General features: G+C 38.6%; 1 protein-coding gene across 4 annotated transcripts in view; it reads right to left on the bottom strand.

The window, feature by feature from the left end:
• DMXL2 (Dmx like 2) overlaps positions 1 to 20,885 on the bottom strand; it is a 152,741-nt gene extending 131,856 nt beyond the window's left edge. For 2 of the 4 annotated variants that reach the window (XM_045449743.1, XM_045449745.1), the window contains exon 1: positions 20,327 to 20,885. In XM_045449743.1, the coding sequence (XP_045305699.1) occupies positions 20,327 to 20,413 (87 nt within the window). In that variant the 5' untranslated portion in view covers positions 20,414 to 20,885. The remainder of the gene's footprint in view (positions 1 to 20,326) is intronic. The other 2 variants (XM_045449742.1, XM_045449744.1) reach the window with 1 other exon arrangement.
• Between the last annotated feature and the right edge of the window lie 1,025 nt (positions 20,886 to 21,910).

Genomic DNA, 21,910 nt, shown 5'->3' with positions numbered 1-21,910 from the left:
ACAAACTTCTAAATACTAAGCTAAAGAGAAACACAGATACCTACAGTACAAACTAAACTTATTTCTATAACCCTGAACACAGAACAAAACATGGGTTTTTTAAAATTTACTGATGCTAAATCATATCTGATAAGCAAAGGAGACCTTGAAAAGAGAAATATGCAATAATTAATTAATTTGTCCTAATTAAATATTACAAATACTGCTCTATCTCCAGCTTGCATGCATTCTCACTAAAAAGTAAGTGTGGAAGTAGAAATCAAAAATCATCTCTTCTAAATAACTATTTTATGTCAGTGCTGAGAATAAATCACTCAAAGTATTACTTAACAAAAATTTCTAAGGGAAATCACAGCAGTATTGGTAAAAGTAAGTCTCATGGACTGGCCAACATGCATAAAAACCTACCCACCTTTCAGCTTCAGATCTGTTCTCTAAAGCTTGAGATATATAACAATTTGGCCTCACAAAGAATAGTGTAGTAAAATACTACTTTTTTAAATGGTTACTTCTAAAGAAACACAATATTTTTTTATATTTAATTATTACAAATACAGACAATAAGTGACTCAATATTTTGTTCCTTAATTTGTTAATAAATTTTACATTTCAAAGAACCTTAACAGTACATTATCTAATATGTACCAATATTAATACGTAATGTTTGACAACTTCCAATTTTGCAACTACTGGAAATTTCCAGATATTCGGTTAACCTAAATACTGATATTTTGAGGGAGATGGTCCTGACAGTGTTCCAAAAATCATTTCCCAAATAATTGATTAAAATATTAAATTATAATTAAACTCCCGATATAATACCATCAATATGATGGAAAGAACATATTCCTGAGAATCCAGAGGTATTAATACTAACTATAACAATCTCTCTGTAATATTTCCTTTATCAGTCAAATGAAAGATTGTGACTAGATTACTTCTGAGACTCCTTTCAATTTTTAAGCTGTAATTCTATGAGTGCACAAATTTGCTTCAAAAAGTCCTGATAAAAAGATTAAATAATCCAGTGTGCACTATTTTACATAGAAACCCAGCTAAATGGTCTTTGTGTTGTAACTCTTTCCCCTACTCACAGCTGACAGGATGTGAGGATGGTCCAGACTAATGACCAGTAGCTATCAGCCAGATGAAAGAGATGGGCTAAGCCAGGCAAAGTCCACTCAGGAATTCAAACCATAAGACCCAGAGTTAGAAGGAAGGGCTAAGCAGACAAGTCATACATGTTCAGGGATAAGTCAGCAATTTGAAACTGAAACCACCAGTTTAAAAAGTAAATGGATCGGATATCTAAAAACAAAAAACTCATGAAAAAAACAAGTACATAAAATCCCTAAGAGAAGGCAGTCTTGATTCTACCAGCTTTTTAGTTCCAATCACCCTGAAGCCCAACTGCACCTCCTAAGTTCTTTGTGTATCCTGAAATAAACCTAGCTTTTACTTCAGTTCATCTGTCCCTTGTGCTAAAACCAATACTGATACAAAGATTGGGACTGCATAGAACAGGGCTTCAAAGAAAATGTGGAATTGGCTATGATTAGATTATAGATTTAGAGTAGAGAATGCAATGAGGAAGACAGACTGGAAAGCTAGCAAAACAGGATGTATAAAAGAGATACAGTTACTAAAATAGTCATATGTGATTCTTTGGGACCTAGAATATGTCAGGCATACCTCCCTTTTTTATGCTTTGCTTACTGTACTTCATAGATACTGTGTTTTTACAAATTGAAGGCTTGTGGCAACCCCACATCAAGCAGTCTATCAGTGCCATTTTTCCAAGAGCATTTGCTCACTTGCAGCTGTGTCACATTTGGCAATTCTCACAATATTTCAAACTTTTTCATGATTATATTTGGTATGGTGACCTTTTATCAGTGATCTTTAATGTTATTATTGTAATTGTTTGGGAGTACCACAAACCATACCCATAGAAGACGGCACACTTAATAAACGTTGTATGTGTTCTGACTGCTCCACTGACCAGCCATTCCCCCCACCCCACTCCTTGAGCCTCCCTATTCCCTGAAACACAATATTTAAAAATAGGCCAATGAATAACCCTATGATGACCTCTAAGTGTTCAAATGAAAGAGTTGCATGTGTCTCACTTCTTTTTTTTTTTAACGTATTTATTTATTTATTCAGACAGAGCGAGTGAGTATGCAGCCAGGTGCACATGCACACAAGCAGGGGAGAGGCAGAGAGAGAGGTGGGGAGAGAGAATCCAAGCAGGCTCCATGCTGTCAGCACAAAAGCTTGAGGCAGGGCTCAATCTCAGGAATGGTAAGATCACAACCTGAGCCAAAATCAAGAGTCAGATGCTTAACTGACTGAGCCACCCAGGCAGCCCTGCATGTCTCTCACTTAAAATCAAAAACTAGAAAAGATTAAGCTTAGTAAAAAAAAAAAAAAAGGCACGTCTAGAGTTAAGATAGTCCAAAATCTAGGCCTCTTGTGTCAAACAGCTGGCCAAGTTGTGAATGCAAAGGAAGAGTTCTTGAAGGAAACTACAAGCGCTACTCCAGTGAACACACGAAATGATAAGGAAGTGAAACAGCCTTACTGCTGACATAGAGAAAGTTTTAGTGGTCTAGACAGAAGATCAAACCAGCAATAACCTTCCCTTGAGCCAAAGCCTAATCGAAAGGAAGGTCCCTACTTTAATTCTATGAAGGTTGAGAAGCTTCAGAAGAAAAGTTTGAAGCTAGCAAAGGTTGAGTCATGAGGTTTAAGGAAAGAAGCCACCTCCATGACATAAAAGGCAAAGCATGCAAGTAATGATGTAGAAGTTGCAGCAAATCATCCATAAGATCTAGCTAAAATAATTAATGAAAATGGCTACACCAAGCAACAAATTTTCAAAGTAGATAGAGCCTTATGTTGGAAGAAGATGCCATCTAGGACTTTCATAGCTACAGAGGAGAAGTCAATGCCCGGCTTCAAGGGTTCAAAGGATAGGCTGACTCTCTTGTTAGGGGCTGATGTAGTTGGTGACTTAAACTGAAGCCAATACTCAACTATTCTGAAAATCCTAGGGCCCTTAAAAATGATGCTCAATCTATGGGTATTGTATGTAAGCCAATTTGACAATAAATTATATTTCTCAAAAAATGATGTTCAATATACTTTGCCTCTGCTTTACCAATGGAACAACACAGTTTAGATGACAGCACATCTGCTTACAACATGGTTCACTGTACATTTTAAGCTCACTGTTGAGTCTTACTGCTCAGAAAAAAAGATTCCTTTCAAAATATTACTGCTCACTGTCAACACACCTGGTCATCCTGGAGCTATGACAAAGAAGTACAATGAAATTGGTGTTATTTTCATGCCTTCTCCCACAACATCTATTCTGCAGCCCATGGGTCAAGGAGTAATTTCAACTTTCAAGTCCCATTATTTAAGAAATACATTTCAGTTCGGATGACCACTGGGTATTATATATAAGTGATGAATCGCTAAATTCTATTCCTGTAATAAATATATTTTGATTTTAAAAAAAGAAAATGCATTTCATAAGGCTACAACTACCATGGATAGTGACTCCTTTGACAGATCTGGGTCAAGTAAATTTAAAGCTTTCTAGAAAAGATTTTGTAAAATGTCTCAAAAGTTAGTTTGTCTGATGTTTCCTCATGATTAGATTCTGAGAAGGATTATCACAGAAACATCACAGTGTTCTTCTCATTGCATTTTTTTCAAGAGGCACAATTGTCAATTTACCCCATTCCTGGCAGTTAACTTTGATCAGTTGATAAAGGTGGTGTCTGCCAGGTTTCTCCTCTATAAAATTATTTTTTCCTTTATAATTAATAAGTACCTTGTAGAAAGATATTTTGAGGCTATGTAAATAACTTGTGACTTATCAAACTTTTACCCACTAGTTTTAGTATCTACCGGACATTTCTTGCCTAAAGTTACGACTAAGATGGTTGCCAAATGGCAATTATCTAATTCTGTCATTTCATTATTTGTTAGTTGGCTTTATGGGGCACCTGGGTGACTCAGTCAGTCGAATGTCCGACTTTGGCTCAGGTCATAACCTCGCCTTTGTGGGTTCAAGCCCTGCATCAGGCTCTGTACTGACAGCTCAGAGCCTGGAGCCTGCTTTAGATTCTGTGTATCCCTCTCTCCCTGCCCCTTCCCTGCTCATGCTCTGTCTCTCAGAAAGAAAGAAAGAAAGAAAGAAAGAAAGAAAGAAAGAAAGAAAGAAAGAAAGAAAGAAAGAAAGAAAGAAAGAAAGAAAGAAAGAAAGAAAGAAAGAAAGAAAGAAAGAAAGAAAGAAAGAAAGAAAGAAAGAAAGAAAGAAAGAAAGAAAGAAAGAAAGAAAGAAAGAAAGAAAGAAAGAAAGAAAGAAAGAAAGAAAGAAAGAAAGAAAGAAAGAAAAAGAAAGAAAGAAAGAAAGAAAGAAAGAAAGAAAGAAAGAAAGAAAGAAAGAAAGAAAGAAAGAAAGAAAGAAAGAAAGAAAGAAAGAAAGAAAGAAAGAAAGAAAGAAAGAAAGAAAGAAAGAAAGAAAGAAAGAAGGAAGGAAGGAAGGAAAGAAGGAAGGAAGGAAGGAAGGAAGGAAGGAAGGAAGGAAAGAAAGAAAGAAAGAAAGAAAAGAAAGAAAGAAAGAAAGAAAGAAAGAAAGAAAAAAAAAGTAAGTTATTAGCTGGCTTTCTTCTGTAAGGAAGAGTTTTCTTTATTTCTGTACTTATTTATATTAGTAAGGGTCATGGATTCTTACCTCATACAAAGGGTTATAATCTATTATTATCACTTATCTATATGCTCTAATTGTCCCTGATTGGGCGAATAGGAACTCTTTAAGTTATTAGAAATGGTAAATAAATTCAGTAAAATTACAGAACATAAAATTAATACCCAGAATTATCATAGTTCTGTTTCTATACACTAGGTAGTAGAAAGGGAAATTAAGGAAACAACTCCATTTACAAGTGTACCAAAGACAATAAAATACCTAGGAATAATCTAACCAAGTTAAAAGACCTGTACTCTGAAAACTATAAAACACTGTTGAAAAAAATTGGAGATGACACAAATAAATAGAAATATACTCCATGCTCATGGATTAGAAGAATTAATATTGTTAAAATGTCTATACCACCCAAAGCAATCTACAGATTCAATGTAATCCCCATCAAAATATCAACAACATATTTCACAGAATTAGAATAATTCTAAAATGTATATGGAAAGACCCCAAATAGCCAAAGCAATCTTGAAGAAGAAAAAATCTGGAAGTATCACAATCCCAGATTTCAAGATATACTACAAAGGTATAGTAATCAAAACAGTATGGTACCGGCACAAAAACAGGCACATGGATCAATGAAACAGAATAGGAAGCCCAAAAATAAACCCACACTTATATGCTCAATTAATCTACGACAAAGAAGGCAAGAATATACAATGGGGAAGACAGTCTCTTCAACAAATGGTATTTAGAAAATGGGACAACTAGATGCAAAAGAAGGAAACCAAGACCACTTTTTCACACAATACACAAAAATAAACTCAAAAGGGTTAAAGACCTAAATGTGATACCTGATACCATCAAAGCCTAGAAAAGAACATTAAGCAGTAATTTCTTTGACATCAGCCTTAGCAACTTTTTTTTAAGTTTATTTATTTATTTTGAGAGAGACAGAGACAGTGTGAGTGGCAGAGGGGTAGACAGAGCAGGAAAAATGGAGAGAATCCCAAGCAGGCTCCACACTGTCAGCACAGAGCCCAATGTGAGGCTTGAGCTCACAAAATTGTGAGATCATGTCCTGAGCAAAAATCAACAGTTGGACACATAACCAACTGAGCCACCCAGGCGCCCCTGCCTTAGCAACATTTTAAAAAATCTGTCTCCTAAGGTAAGGGAAACAAAAACAAAAATAAACTATTGAACTACATCAAAATAAAAGGCTTCTGCACAGCAAAGGAAACCGTCAACAAAACAAAAAGACAACCTGCTAAGTAAAAGATTTGCAAATGATATATCTGACAAGGTATTAATATCCAAAATATATAAAGAACTTATACAACTCAACAGCAATAAATTTTCTATATTCCTTCTAAAATCTTTATCATTCCGTATTTCATATCTACATCTGTAATCTGCCTGGAGTTCTTTTTTTTTTTTTTTTTTTTTTTTTTTTTTTTTTGGTAAATGGGATGACACAGGGCCAAGTTTTATTTCTTTCCTATATAGATAAGATGTCCCACAAAAAGATCAATCATTCTGTACTGCTCTACCATGTCGTCCTTGACATAAATCAAACATGAATAAATGTGTGAGTCTGTTTCTGGTGCTCTGTTTTATTACTCTGATGTATTTGTTCTGAGGAGGCTACCACACTATCTTGATGTTCACGACTTTCAAGTCTTGAGCTGGACAAAGCAGTCCTCTCATTTGGCTATTCTTTAAGACTGCCTTATCTATTCCTGGCCCCAACTATTCCTATAAAATTTAGCATCATTCTGTCAAATTCCACAGAATCCTCGTAAGATTTTGACTGGCAATATATCAAAGCTATGAATACATTTGGAAAGAATTGATAAATTTACAGTAATGAATCTTCCAGTCCATAAATATGGAATTTATCTCTCTAAAGTTTTACAAATTTTGACCATAGAAGTGTTCTACACGCATCATTAGACTTACTGCTAGGTCCCCAATATTTTTTAATGGCATGAAAAATAGTATCATAGTTCCAGTTCTAAATAGAACCACAATTAATTATGTCTCTCCCACTGAATGCAGCCATAAAACATGAACAGAATGCATGAAGCTGCTATTTGAGGACTCTGAAAAGTAAATGGTAGCAGGTGAACTACGAAAAAAGATCAAAATTTGAAGTCTACCATACCAGCACTGAGTTTAACTAAAGTTAGTACAAAACCAAGAAGCAAAAACAGAGAGCTCCAAGAGAAACCATTTATTTTTGGCTGAAGAAGTGGGAAAAATAGTCTTAGTTTTCAAAGAAAGGAATGGAGAATTCTCCATTTATCCTTTCCTTTCTCCATTTTCTCACATTCCAGCCCCCAAGCAATCCCACAGCTCCCATAAAAGGAGCTATGATTCCAAGAAAGTGAGGTGAACCCCCACTGCTTTTTTTCTTTCCCTATCGTACTGCTACTTGGCACTGAACACAGGTACACACCCAGGGAGTATAGTGCAGAGTAACTAAAGTCTCAACTCTGCAGCTAGGGAACCACAAAGGGGAGCCCTAGAAACCAGAAAGTGCTAGGGAAACCACAGAAAAGGAAGAGCTCAGAACAAAGATCCAATAAACTGTTTATAAACTCCTGGGCTCCATCCCAGGCTACACATGCATAGATCACACCTTAAAAAGAAGAGCAAAAACCTCTGAGAACTGAACTACAGGAAAGGCCACTGACCAGGTCCTTTACTGGCCACTAGGAGGAACATACACAGGATATATCTTACTGGGACTCAAAGGCTTTAAAAATGGAACTGACATTGAAACAACGACCCATAGAAGGCTGGTGTGAGAACTTCCAGCCTAAATCCAAACAAGTAGACTGTCTGCTAAAACAAAAATATCAGCATTCTCTGTAGGATTTACACAGATCCAGAGTTTCATAATATAATGTTTTCAAAAGTCCAGTTTACAGGGGTGCCGGGGTGGCTCAGTCAGTTGAGTGCCCCACTCTTGATTTCAGCTCAGGTCATGATCTCACAGTTTCATGGGTTTGAGCCCTGCACTGAGTTCTGCTCTGACCGCGTGTGCAGAGCCTACTTGGGAGTTCTCCTCTCCCTCTGCCCCCTCCAGCTCGCTGTCTCTGTCAAAATAAATAAATAAACTTTAAAAATAAGTAAAAGTCCAGGTTACAATCCAAAATTATTCAGCAATACAAAGAACTAAAAGAATCTCAACTCACAAGGTAAAGGAAAAAAACAATCAACACACCTAGATGTTAAAATTATCAGAAAAAAAACATTAAAGTGGTTACAATAAAATGCTTGAAGAGGTACAGGTGAACACTCTAAAATCAGTAATCTAAGCTTCCATCTTAATCAATTAGAAAAGGAAAGCAAAACAGGGGCGCCTGGGTGGCGCAGTCGGTTAAGCGTCCGACTTCAGCTCAGGTCACGATCTCGTGGTCCGTGAGTTCTGAGCCCCGCGTCGGGCTCTGGGCTGGTGGCTCAGAGCCTGGAGCCTGCTTCTGATTCTGTGTCTCCCTCTCTCTCTGCCCCTCCGCCGTTCATGCTCTCTCTCTCTCTGTCTCAAAAATAAATAGAACGTTAAAAAAAAATAAAATAAAAAAAAAAGGAAAGCAAAACAAATTCAAAGCATGCTGAAGAAAGGAAATAATAAAGACCAGAAATCAATGAAAATGACAAGAGAAAAATAATAGAAAATATGAATGAAATAAAAATCTGGTTCTTTGAGGGGTGCCTGACTGGCTCAGTCAGAAGAGCATGTGACTCTTGATCTTAGGGTTGTGAGCTCAAGCCTCACATGGGTGTAGAGATTACTAAATAAGTAACCTTTTAAAAAATCTGGTTCTTTGAAAAAGAAAAATAAAATGCATAAACCTCCAGGAAGACAAAGAAAAAGCGAAAAGAAACAAATTATGAATATGAGAAATAAAGGAAGGAATACCAGCACTAATCTTGCACACATTAAAGAGGTAATACTAAAACACTATAAACAATTCTATACACATAAATATGACAAAGAAATGGATCAAAAATGCTAATTCCTCTAAAACAAGAAACTACAAAAACTCACCCAAGATGAAATATATTACCTGAATAGTCCTTTAACTGTTAAAGAAATTTTAGTAGATTTAAAGAATAAATGACAACAACTCTACATGACCCCTGACAGAAAATAGAAAATGAATACCTCCAAACTCATCTTATGAAATCAGCAGTATAATACCAAACCAAACAAAAACAATACAAGGGGGTGGGGGGGGGGGGAACTATAGATCAGTATCCTTAATGAACAGAGATACAAAACGACTCAATAAAATACTAGCAAACTGAATCTAGCCATAAAGAAAAAGGATAATATACAAGTAATACAAAGCTAATTCAACTCACAAAAATCAATGTAATCCACCATATGAACAGTCTAAAGAAGAAAAATCACATGATCATATTAATCAGTGAAGGAAAAACATATGACAATATTCAAGATCCCTTCATGATAAAAATTTCCAGCAAAAATGGAATAGAAGGAAATTTGCTCCATCTTATAGGACATTACAAAAACAAATAAAACCTAGTACTAGTCAGTGCAGTAACTGCAATAAAGCAAATTAGACATGACTGAAATAGGATTAGCAAATGGATTAGAAGAAACCATCCAGAATGCCGCAAAGAAGGATAAAAAAGAAAACAGAAGAGAAAGGATATTAGATATAGAAATAAAGTGATTAGGTCCAATATATGTTTGATATATTACTCTCATAAGGTCAATGGGGAAGAGGCAATTTTTAAACAGATATTACCTGAAATTTTTCCAGATTTGATAAAAAACATCAATTCACGATTCAAAAATCTCAAAAGTCGCAAACAGGATTGACACATTCACAAGATTTTACTATGACACAACATAGTAAAACTTCAGAAAGACAAAAAAATCTAAAAGAAGCTAGAGGAAAAATACAACTTTTAAAGAAGCAGTAGGCTGGTAGCTGACTTCTCATCAGAAACATCAGAGGCCAGAAGACAAAGGACTGACATCTTTACGGTGCTGAAAAGAAAATACTGTCATTTTCTACTTAGCAAAAATACCTTCCCAAGAATGAAACAAAATGAAGACATGTTCATACAAACAAAAGATGACATTACAACACCAACAGATCCACACCAAAGGAAATTCTATAGAAGCCTCTCCAGGAAGAAAGAAAATGATCCCAAATGGAATGTGAAAGACACAGGAGGGAATAAAGAATAAAGTGATAATAAATACATAGGTAAATGTAAATAAACACCAACTATGTCAAATAATAATAAGATCTTACAGGATTTATAAACATGAAGACTTATCACTGAAGGAGAGATCATAAGCAGGAAAAGAGTAAAAACGTTATAAAGGGTCCCTGTATTGCCTGAAGGACTGTCATGCCTGAGCAGACTTTGGCAAGTTAAATGGCAATTTAAGAATACATGTTGTAATTTCTAGGATAGAAGCAGAGTATACAACTTTAGGACTACTACAGGGAAAAAAGGGAATGAAAACAAAATCATTTCAAAAGAGGGAAGGAAGGAGAAAAAGGGGTGCTAAGAGCAAAGGGGACAAATATGAGATGGGAAAGTTAAACATGAATATGTCAGTAATAACGTTAAATATAAGTGAATTAAAAGTTCGGGGGTGCCTGGGTGGCTCAGTCGGTTAAACGTCTGACTTTGGCTCAGGTATGATCTCATAGTTCATGGGCTCGAGTCCCGTGTCAGGCTCTGTGCTAACAGCTCAGAAGCTGGAGCCTGCTTCAGATTCTGTGTCTCCCTCTCTCTCTCTGTCCCTCCCCTGAGCGTGCTCTTTCTTTCAAAAATAAATAAGCATTAGAAAAATTTTAAGTTCTAGTTAACACAAAAAATTTTTAGGGGCGCCTGGGTGGCGCAGTCGGTTAAGCGTCCGACTTCAGCCAGGTCACGATCTCATGGTCCGTGAGTTCGAGCCCCGCGTCGGGCTCTGGGCTGATGGCTCAGAGCCTGGAGCCTGTTTCCGATTCTGTGTCTCCCTCTCTCTCTGCCCCTCCCCCGTTCATGCTCTGTCTCTCTCTGTCCCAAAAATAAATAAACGTTGAAAAAAAATAAAAAAAAAAAGAAAAAATTTTTAAATCCAAGTATAGGATATTTAGAAGACACAATTCTGAAATGCAACTACACAGAAAAATTCAAAGTAAAAGGATGGAAAAAGATAAGCTTGGAAAAGGCTAACCAAAAGAAACTCAAGATAGCTATTTTAATATCAGATAAAGTAGACTACAGAAAGTTACCACAAATAAAAAAAAGGGGGGGAGGGTTTATTTCATAATGATAAACAGGTCAACTCACCAGGAAGATATAATTACTTTAAATTTGTAAGCACAAATAAATAAAGCAAAATTTGACAAATCTACAAGAAAACAGGGATTTAAATCTATAACTCATAGATTTTAATACATCTCTCAGTAAGAAAATGAATAAGCATACCAGTAAAGTTTCAGGAGATTTCAATAATATGATTAACAAATGACCTAAAGGACACGTGTAGAACACTCTACCTAACAACTGCAGAGCACACATCTAAGCATACATGGAACATTCATAAAAATTGACCAATTTAAATTTCGACAAACTTAAAAAGATTGTAAGTATATGTCATATGCTGTTTAAACAATACAGCTATGCTAGAAATTAGTAAGCAGAATCACAACTAGAAAAGTTCCATATATGTACCTGGAAATTTAGAAACATACTTCCAAGTTATTTGAGTTACTAATTAAAACACAGCTTTGTGGTATGAAGATACAGTAGGTCTTAAGAATATAAAACTTACATTTTTTAAACTTAAAAAAAATGTTTATTTATTTTGAGAGAGAGAGAGCATGCACAACTGGGGAAGGGGCAGAGAGAGAGTAAGAGAAAATCCCGCACTGCCAGCACAGAGCCCAACTCAGGACTCGAACTCACGAACCATGAGATCATGACCTGAGCCAAAACCAAGAGCCAGACACTTAACTGAATGAGCCACTCAGGCACCGCTGAACTTTTTTTTTAAGTTTATTCATTTATTATTTCTGAGAGAGGGAGAGAGAAAGAGAGGAGAGAGAGAGAGAGAAAAAAAAAAACAAGCAGGGCAGAGAGTGAGAAAAAAAAAAAAAAACAAGCAGTGCAGAGAGTGAGAAGGAGACACAGAATCTGAAGCAGGCTCCAGGCTCTAAGCTGTCAGCACAGAGCCCAACGCAGGGCTCAAACTCAACCTGGGCCAAAACTGAATGCTTAACCAACCAAGCCACCCAGGCACCCCTAAAACTTATGTTTTTTTTTTTAAGGTTCATTCATTTTTCAAAGACAGAGGGAGACAGAGCACGAGTGGGGAGGGGCAGAGAGAGAGGGAGACACAGAATCTGAAACAGGCTCCAGGCTCTAAGCTCTCTGCACAGAGCCCAAGGAGGGGCCCAAACTCACTGACAGCAAGATCATGACCTGAGCGGCGAAGTCAGATGCTTAACCAACTGAGCCACGGTGGCCCAAAACTTACATTCTTAAATGTATTTATTAGAAAGAAAGACTGAAATGAGCTAAGCATTTATCTCAACAAGTTAGGGAGAAAAGAGCAAAATTAATCCAAATAGAAGGAAATAATTAAAAATAAGAATTAATGAAATAGAAAATAAACATGTAATAAAACTAGTAAACTTAGGAGGCTCCTAGTGGCTCAGTTGGTTAAGCATCCGACTTGCTGGATGGCTCAACTGGTTAAATGTCCACCTCTTGATTTAGGCTCAGGTCATGATCTCTTGGTTTGTGTGATCCAGCCCCACATCCGGCTCTGTGCTCACAGCAAGGAACCTGCTTGGAATTCTCTCTCTCCCCCTCTCTCTGTCTCTTCCCTGCTCATGCATGCTCTCCCTCTCAAAATAAATAAAATTAAAAAAAAAAACAACAGTAAACTTAGAAGCAAGTTATTATAAAACATTAATAAAGCTGATAAACTTCTGAAGAAAAAGAGAAGTCACAAATAATAAATGGCAGTAAGGAGAATAAAGAAGCAATACAACAGATGCTGCAGATCTTAAAAAGATAATAAGTTGCTGTGAACAATTTTATAGGAAGAAATTTGAAAATCTACACAGAAGAATAAATTCTTAGAAAAATAACTATCTAAAACTTATTCAAGAAAAAAGTACAGATAAACATTCTCAAATCAATAATATAAGCTTCCTCCATGAAGCCTATGTCCAATTTACCAAAATGTTAAGAGGGGTTATCTCTGGTTATACTAATACAAATGATTTTATATTTCTCCTGCATTTTTCATATTACCTACAAGGCCATATGAATAAACTTGGATTTCAGTGTTAATTATGTCACAGGTCTAGCTGTGTCTTTGATTAAATCCTTTAATTCTCAGATCTAAAATTCCTGTACTAGGTCTAAACTAAAAACATTTCATTTTATGTGCCAATTTAACATAGGAGATCGACACTGCGGCGCCTGGGTGGCTCAGTCACATGAGCGACCAACTCTTGATTTCAGCTCAGGTCATGATCCTAGGGTCGTGGTATCAAGCCCTGCATCAGGCTCCATGCTAAGTGTGGACCCTGCTTAACATTCTTTCTCTCTCCCTCTGCCCCTCTCCCCGACCCGTGTTCTCTCCCCCATCCCCCCTCTCTCTCACTCTCTCTCTCTGTAAAATAAAAAATAGGGGCACCTGGATGGCTCAGTTGGTTAAGCATCCCACTCTTGATCTCGGCTTAAGTCATGATCTCACAGTTCCTGAGTTCAAGCCCTTCAGGCTCTGTCCTGTCAGTGCAGGGCAGGCTTGGGATTCTCTCTCCTCTCCTCTCTGCCCCTCTCTCACTAAAAATAAATAAATAAACTTAAAAAATAAAATAAATTTAAAATACAAGATCAACATTAATACTACCATTTCAAAAAGAAAAAATTTTTTTTAATATATACCAACCACATTCAAGAGGGATATATCAAAGAAACAGCTGGATACAGAAGTTTGGAATCAGGCTGAGAAGGAGCAGGTAAGGGAAGTAGAGGAAAACCAAGAGAGCTATTGAAGAAAGTATTTCAATAAAGAAGAAAAAGCAATTTTACAGGAGAGAAAAGGAGAAACTGACACAATGCCCTTGAGTAGATTAAAGGGGATAAGAACTAGGTTATTAATGAGGATTTCTCAAAACTTCTATAATATTGACACTGTGGGGGCTGTCCTTTGCACTGTATGACATTTATCAGGCTCTCTGACCTCTCCCCAGGAAATGTCTGTCCTCCCCCCACAACCCTGTCACAACAATCAAAAATGTCTCTAGATATTGCCAATGCCCCCTAGGGGGCAAAACTGCTCCCAGTTTAAAATCACAAGTATAAATGGAAGAAATGGCCTTTGCTGGAAATACTGACAATTTATGTACATTAAAGGCATGACAGAAGATGCTATGGGTAGAGTACAGTATAATTTGAATATCTCCTTCTGATTAGATCCTCCAAAATATACACACAGCTAGCATATCATAAAACCAAGGTCATTACTCCTAGGAAAATGTTACTATTTTGTTCCGGAACTACAACTACCATATAAGCTACGTGTATCTTTGAACTGAGTCTAAGCCAAAACTTCTATATATTTTTTGGGTCCATCCATGCCACCTTGCAAAATGCCCATATGGTCTCAAGTTTCCTGGGCTTTTAATTTTTTAAGGTTTATTTATTTTTGAGAGAGAGACAGAGTGCAAGCAGGGGAGGAGCAGAGAGGGGGAGACACAAAATCTAAAGCAGACTCCAGGCTCTGAGTTGTCAGCACAGAGCCCAACACAGGGCTCGAACCATGAGATCATGACCTGAGATGAAGCTGGACGCTTAACCAACTGAGCCACCCAGGTGCCCTTTCCCAGTTTTTCTTAAAGCCACAGGATGAAGACATCATGACTTAGCACAAATTAAATTAAATCCTGAGAAGCCTGACTTTCTAGAGAAAGTGGCCCTAAAGGAATGTCTTCACTGATAACCTAAGAAGGTATTATTTATAGTTTTCAAATCATTCCACCAACTTATCATGTACTTAGTGTTTAAAGGAGTCTCCCTCTATGCACTGGCCCTTTTATACCTACTGACTTCTCTATCAGAGGGATAGGAGATAAACATCTTATTTTGCAGGCACTTAGAATTGGAGGAGAGGAGAGCATTAAACAAGCCCTTAGCAATCATGAAATGAGAAGTTTTGAGAAGAAAAAGCACAGGCAATTGGGTTCACATATATGCATCAAGTCCCAGGGTAACAATGAGCTATATCTAAGAGAAAGAAAATACAGTCATACCACCTGTGTAAGTTGCACCTGCTTCCTCAATAACAGGTTCTATATCCTGTTACATAATGAATTAGGGTTTCAGAGCAAAAATGTAATACAAAAGGATTCTACAAAGTCAAAAAGACTGAAAACACTAACATTTCTACTAAAATATTTGACTTCCAAACTTTCTTTAAAAAATAACCCACAAGCTTGAAAAGCCTTATTAAATGTGAATTACAGATATTTTCTATCATTATCCCCTTTTAAATACTGCTTTGCTTTCTGTCATAGAAGGAAATTAAATTGGTCAGGCATGACTTGTGTTTCCACTGTGCCACTGCGGTTGTAACCCAACACCCTGTGCTCTTTTTGATAATTAAATACTGAGACTTTGATTTGTTCTAAAAACTTCCCAAGACCCAAGGTAAGGTACTGATTGTAATTTCAAAAGTCATCTTATAAATACCTCAAATCCTAAGAACATAAAGTAGAGAAGTAAGTATATCTACAGGGTCAAAAACCTGAATACAATCACATTGGCCCCATCTCCCACTTCATTTTGCACTGTGACAGTCCGGGGCAACTATTATCTACCATCCACTGAGGGTACAATCATAAACAAGAGCCATCTTCTCCACTGTGAGCCCAAAGAAGACACACGATTTCATAAACACTCTGCGTAGCTTATTCCTTGAGCCAGAAAGGACGTCCCTAACTGTAAAGTCAGACCAACTGTCTTATAAGTGGAGAGGAAATATACAAGAGACTATAACTTCACCACAACCGCATTACAGTTCTGGTCCATTTTCCCTTTCGCCTCTTACAAATTTCTAGAGAAATCCATACAATGCTCATTCAAGGTCTGAATACTTAAAAAGAACCTAATTTAAGAACCTCATTTTACAGATGAAAACCCTAAAAAAAGTTTCAATACTTTATCCAAGGTCACTTAAGTTGTTGGTCTCTGACCACTCATTTCTAAGGGGGCATTATTTGGGACTTGTACCACAGTTTCTCAGTAGCTGCTATAAGCAGGAAGGCTAACTAACAATCTACACAGGGACATAAGTAAGAACTTATATAACCTCCTATCTACCTACAGGTTCACACCAAACACATGCCCACAAAAAACTCTGAAAGGTATCAATGTACATAAACAAGAAGCTACTCTCCACGAATAAACCAGCTGTCTTTTCTTGGAAAACAACTCCACTCTAAATTCTTGACTGCTGTCTTTCCCTTTACTATCAGCACAGGCTGTCAATAGCTGTAAAAGTTGTTATAGACACTGATAACCCACCAGCTAAAGAAGCATTCTTCTGTCCAACTTCCCCACTCTCCCGGCCAAATGTGATCTCTTATTCTTGAATTCCCACAAGAATGTAAGTGCCTCACAACACCACACAGCCAGCTAGCTGTGGTTAAGTACATGTCTTAACTCTAAGTAGATAGCAGGTTCCTATACTTCTTCAATAAACTCCCCGAAATCAGTACTATGTGTTTTTGTTCTCTTGATATTGCTGTTGCTGTTAATCTCCAGAGAGCCTCATAGACCTATGTGCTCAACAAATATTTGCTAAATGGATATAAACAGGCTGATCATTTTCCAAATTTGGTGTTGACATAATTCTAGGACTGGAATGTTATTATACCACAGTAGAATTAAAATATATCTAAATGCCAGGGGGGAAAAGGTCATATAACAGTAACTTCTAACGTTTAAATGAATGTTTTTGCATTCATTACTAACTTTCTGGTGGTACTTGAAGAAAAAAAAACAAGACAAAAGCTAAAAATCTATAGGTAACATTTGCTAATTATATTTTTCAACATTCTGAGGGTGTTTTCTAAGGTAGTCTTGAGGGGGCTTTTTTAATTGTTTTGTGAAGGAATAGTCACCCAATAATTTACCTGTTATATCACACCATTCCTTGGCTTTTGTTGTTCTTGCCATTCAAAAAGGCCTAATACCTTTCTGTCTTTACAACTGTCAATCTTAACATGAAATCTTTTATCTTCCCAACTATATGTGATCTCTTTCATCTGCCTTACATTATAATTATGTATATCATTTTTAATCTCTACCAGTATATGACCCTGGTAGGGAGTGAAAATGACTAATTTTTTTAAACTTTGATTAGTGTGTTGAATTCATATCAGACTGGAGTAACATCAACTGTCCCTATATAACTGAAAATACAGTCTGTACCCCTTAAGGCCAAAATGTGAAAAAAAGTTAAACTGTATTAATAATCATGTACCATCATTATTTTAATTGATATCTTAATGCTTACAGAAAAAATTTTAAAAACCTAAAGACTACTTTTCAGGAAAGCAATAAAAACATAATTAAGGAAAATTAACACTATCTGTTACATTAAGCTCTAAAACATTCACTTATAAGAAGGTAGCTGGGAATGTCTCACTGACCAAATACAGACAACAAAGCTCATACATGGCAAAATCATCTCCTTGGACTAGCTGGTACCGGATTTACTACAGGATAACAGTATTTCCAGAACTTTGATCTTGAATGATCAAAAGATAATATATACAACCACACTTATGAAATCATAATTGCTTTTAAAAACCACTAACTGCCCAAACACAAGTGAAAAACCATCCTAGCACATGTTAGCACTACAGATACACACATCACTGGGACTGTCCACTACAAACTGCACCACCATGACAACATAGCACAGATTGGGCCATGGTGACATGAGCAGTCATTCACAACCCAGTTGATCACACCACCCACTACCCACCACGCACAGTGCAATGTATATAACACACTGTTTTTCAACTACAATGTTACGAACACTTCAAAATTCTTTTAGAACAATTCTTTTTTAAAAACTTGCAGTTTATAAACTCTGAAATAAATGATCTACTCTATTTTGAAAAGATCCTCAGGTTATCATCAAAGATATCATTAGCTAAAACCCACTGTCTACTTGCAAGACAGTCTTTCTTTCCACATTGGCCACGTTTGTGCCTTTCAAACATACACATACCCTTCAAAGCAAGTACTCTGATAGGAAAGAAACATACTACAGAAAAAATCCTTCCAGATGAGAAGTCACAGGACCTCCATTCCAGTCCTGGCCAGTCCCCTTTTTAGTCATCTGACCCAGACCTAAAGTTTTTCATCTGACTGCTATACAAAGCAAATGGCACACTCTATGTAAAAGAGCTTTACTTTTGTTTTTTTATTACTTATTTTTACTATACTAATGTAGGCATTCAGTTGATTGTTAGTTGATTCTAGAGTACGTGAAAACAGCTTGTTCTCAATTTTTTTTAAGCAAATCTGTTCTTCTTAGAGTCCAAAAGGTCATTTCTACTTCATGATGAAATTACAACCGGATCAGTTCATTCAAAACTAAGATATTAAAATGATATGGTGTGCAGCATGTGTCTGTAAATGCCAAAGTGCCAAAATAATCAGACTCCTAGGCAGGCATCGTCATAAGACGATGAACTTATCAGAGAGGAGTGTCAGGAAAACTAGTTTACAAGTGTTTAAGTAATACAATTTAAGTACTACAATAAGATGGTAACTAAGAAGATGAAAAGGGATAAATCTGATAGACACTGTAAGGAGTCAGCCACCCTTGGTGACAGGTTGAATTAGGGAGGTGGTAAAAGACTTGAAAATGATCTCAAGGTCCTGGTCATGGGTGGCCTACATCATAACCACACCTGTGCAATGCTAACTAACAGTTCTTGCACTGGCTTTTCCAGACTGCATCTGAACCTCTTTAGCTCTTTGCACTGTTCCCACAATGAGACACTGCTCCACTTTAGATGGAAACAGAAAACTACCACCACCATGATAGTGTGGAAATACCCTATAATCCAAGGCTCCAGATTTCTTGATGAAGGAAGCCTACTCTTCTAAGGCTAGGGAACTTTCTCCCCACCTACAGAACTGGGGAGAGGGGAATTTCCTCTCTCGATGCCCCAAACTGTCTCTATACACTTGAAGTCCAGCTCAATTCCACACAGATTTTTAGATACAAAACACAGATGACACCACTGTCATGTGTAACAAAATAAGTCAGCCAAATTATATCCATAAAGGTTCATTCTAAACTGAAACAAAGCGAAGTTGATTACATTTAAAAATTAAAATGGCCAAAAGGCAATCTTATGGGGTTATTTTTAATGTATCGTAACGATAGATAAATTCTGTTCCAGAATGCACTGTGCTACATAATGATTCTGCAGTTTTGCTGGAGCTTTTCTTATTTCTGCAGCTTTAAACACATGCTATTGGAAAGCAGACATCAAAGTGTTTTCCTTGTGTAAAAAACATACCATTAAGCTATTTCCAATTTTATCAAGCACAAGCTATCAATAACAATGTGTATTTGATCAAGATCTTATGACTACAGTGTCTTCAAAGAAGGATCTTGAATAAATTTAATAAAGAAAAGGAACTCGTTTTGATCCCTGGGAGTCCGTCTATGGGTAAAAAGAGGTTCTAGGGCTTAGTTGGAATTAGCTGTAATAACAACATCCATTCTCCAAAAGGACTGATGGTCCAAGCTCATTGAGAAAACATGTCTTTTCCATCGAGATATTAAAGATGTTCGAATACATTATTGTTTACACACACTTTACCCGCACAAACAAAAAAACGGTTATAAAATTTTCGCAGTGCCTTAGTTTAAAAACAAATAAACCAGCCTACCTTGCAAACGGATTAAATATTACCTAGGAAGGTTACCAAACTGATCTCGTGATAAAAAGCTCTCCAAGCCACTGTCACTCTAACCCTTCCATTTAGATTTTTTTCGGGGGCAAAGAATGAAATGCCCTATTTCCTTGTTCGAATTAAGATTCTGCATATCAGGAGACACAGAAGATCGGGTCGTATCAGGTTTTAAGCCACAGACGGGTAAGGGGAGCCAGGTGCAGCATCGCCTTCATGCTCCGAGACAAGACCAAGTCTTCGCCTCCACGCCGAGAGCAGGTGCGAAAAGGACACTCTGGGGTTTCAGCTACTGCAACCATCTTCCTCCACCGCAGACCCAGGGCCGCCCTAGGAGAGGAACCTTCTAGTCCAGTCACCCCTGGGGGCCCGTTTGCTGAGGGCAGACGGCGCGGTGGATTCCTAATCCTTTCCCCTGACGGGTAATTTCCTACACCAGCCCAGGGATTCACAGTCCCACGCCCGCCCCCCGAAATTGGGCTGCAAAGGGGGCGCAACTGGGGCCCACCAGCACCTCACAGCCTCCCCTGGGAGGCGTGGGCCGGGACAGGGGCTCTCAACCCCCGGTCTCTCCCTCTCGAGTACCCGGACGCCGCTCACCGTGAAGGGGACATCCCCGACGCTGCCCACAGAGTAGCAGTTGTCTCCAGGGTTGACAGCCCCGGTGAGGACCTGATGCAGATGCATCTCCGAAGCCCGGGCTGACAAGGGATTGCGCGAGAGGAGCGACGAGCCACGCGCCCGGCTGCGAGAGCGCTTCCCCCTCCGCCTCCCTGGGGACCCACCCGGCGGCGGCTCCGGCTTAACGCCTCGCCTCCCTCCTGCCTTCCCCCTTCTTCGTCCCTGCCATGGGAGCTCCTCGACCGCTGCCGCCGCCCGGATCGCCGCTCTGCTGCGGAAATGCCCGGATGCTCCCACTGCCTGCTGCACCGGCGCACAAATGCGGGAGGAGCGCAAGGGTGCGTGTACGGCGGGGGCGGGGGCGGGGGTGTGGGCGGGAGTGGGGGGGGGGTGGTGCCGAGGTAGCGCGTGAGCCGGGAGCGTGCCGGAAAGGACGCTCCGCCCGAAAGAGAAGGGCGGTGCGCGCGCCCACCCCCAAGGGAGCGACAGTAGAGTAGGAGGGCAAACCCCTCCTCCCGCTGCTAGGCTTTTAGCTCAATCCCGCTCCCCGCCGCGCATTTGCGCGTGCGCGCGCAGTGGTTTCCAGGGCAATTGCGCGCGCCGCGTGGACCCTTGTCCCGGGATTGCGCGCGCAGACCTGCGGGAGTTCCCTCGGAGCCTCCCGGCTGCGGCCAATGGGGGCGGGGCGGAGCAGAGGCCGCTCAGGGCCACGCAGCAGTTCTCTGGGGACACGCCTCTGTGTTTAATCCACTCCCTGGTACACTGTGTGATGGTCTGGGCAGTTGACCTCAGGAGGACGCCTGTCACCGGGAAATTCCACCTCGGAAAATCTTAGATCCTGTAGGGCTTTTTTACACTTAAGTACGTAAGGTATTTAATTTTACATAAACAATAAAGACATCTTGCAACTTATTGGAGAAGCCGTACTCTCCTGACAGCAAATTATTTTGCTCCCACCGTTTGTCACGGATGTTCTAGATAGCGAAAGGGCCCCCTAGAGACAGGTGACTCCTCTAGACTCTTTTTCATGTGTGATGTCATGGATTCACAGAATCACCTGATTTTTCCACTGTATGCTAAACTTTGGGTGGTTGATACAGGAATCAGATCCCTGCTCCAGGTAAATTCATCACCAGTTTTTGAGCCTATACTGTGTAAAGGTATGGGCAAGGGAATAGAAGGGATTCCAAGACACAACTATCTAAAAAGGCAGAATGCCCAAAGTGTTGGGACTGAGACACAATAGTCTATGCACCACTGAAAAGGAAGAATACTTCTGACTAAGGGGATGAATGAGTAAAGTGTTACAGAGACAGTGACGTAAACTCTGGGTAGAATTTTGGCAGGTTGGAATGGACAAGAAACTGCATTCAAATAGAGAAAATAGCGTGATCTAGAGGTATAAAATGACAGGATGTATTAGAGAACAAAGATTAATGTTTGGGGCAGATGATATATAGAGCGGGGAAAGGAAATGATACTTAGCAAGATAAGGGTATCCAAGAGGTAGCTTGTGGCCTGCCTGAACAAGGACGTCTTGAATGCTCCGTTAAGAAGTTTAGA

The sequence above is a fragment of the Leopardus geoffroyi genome, chromosome B3 (assembly GCF_018350155.1).
Source record: "Leopardus geoffroyi isolate Oge1 chromosome B3, O.geoffroyi_Oge1_pat1.0, whole genome shotgun sequence".
NCBI classification, from domain to species: Eukaryota; Metazoa; Chordata; class Mammalia; order Carnivora; family Felidae; genus Leopardus; species Leopardus geoffroyi.
This window is presented reverse-complemented; position numbering and strand designations above follow the sequence as displayed.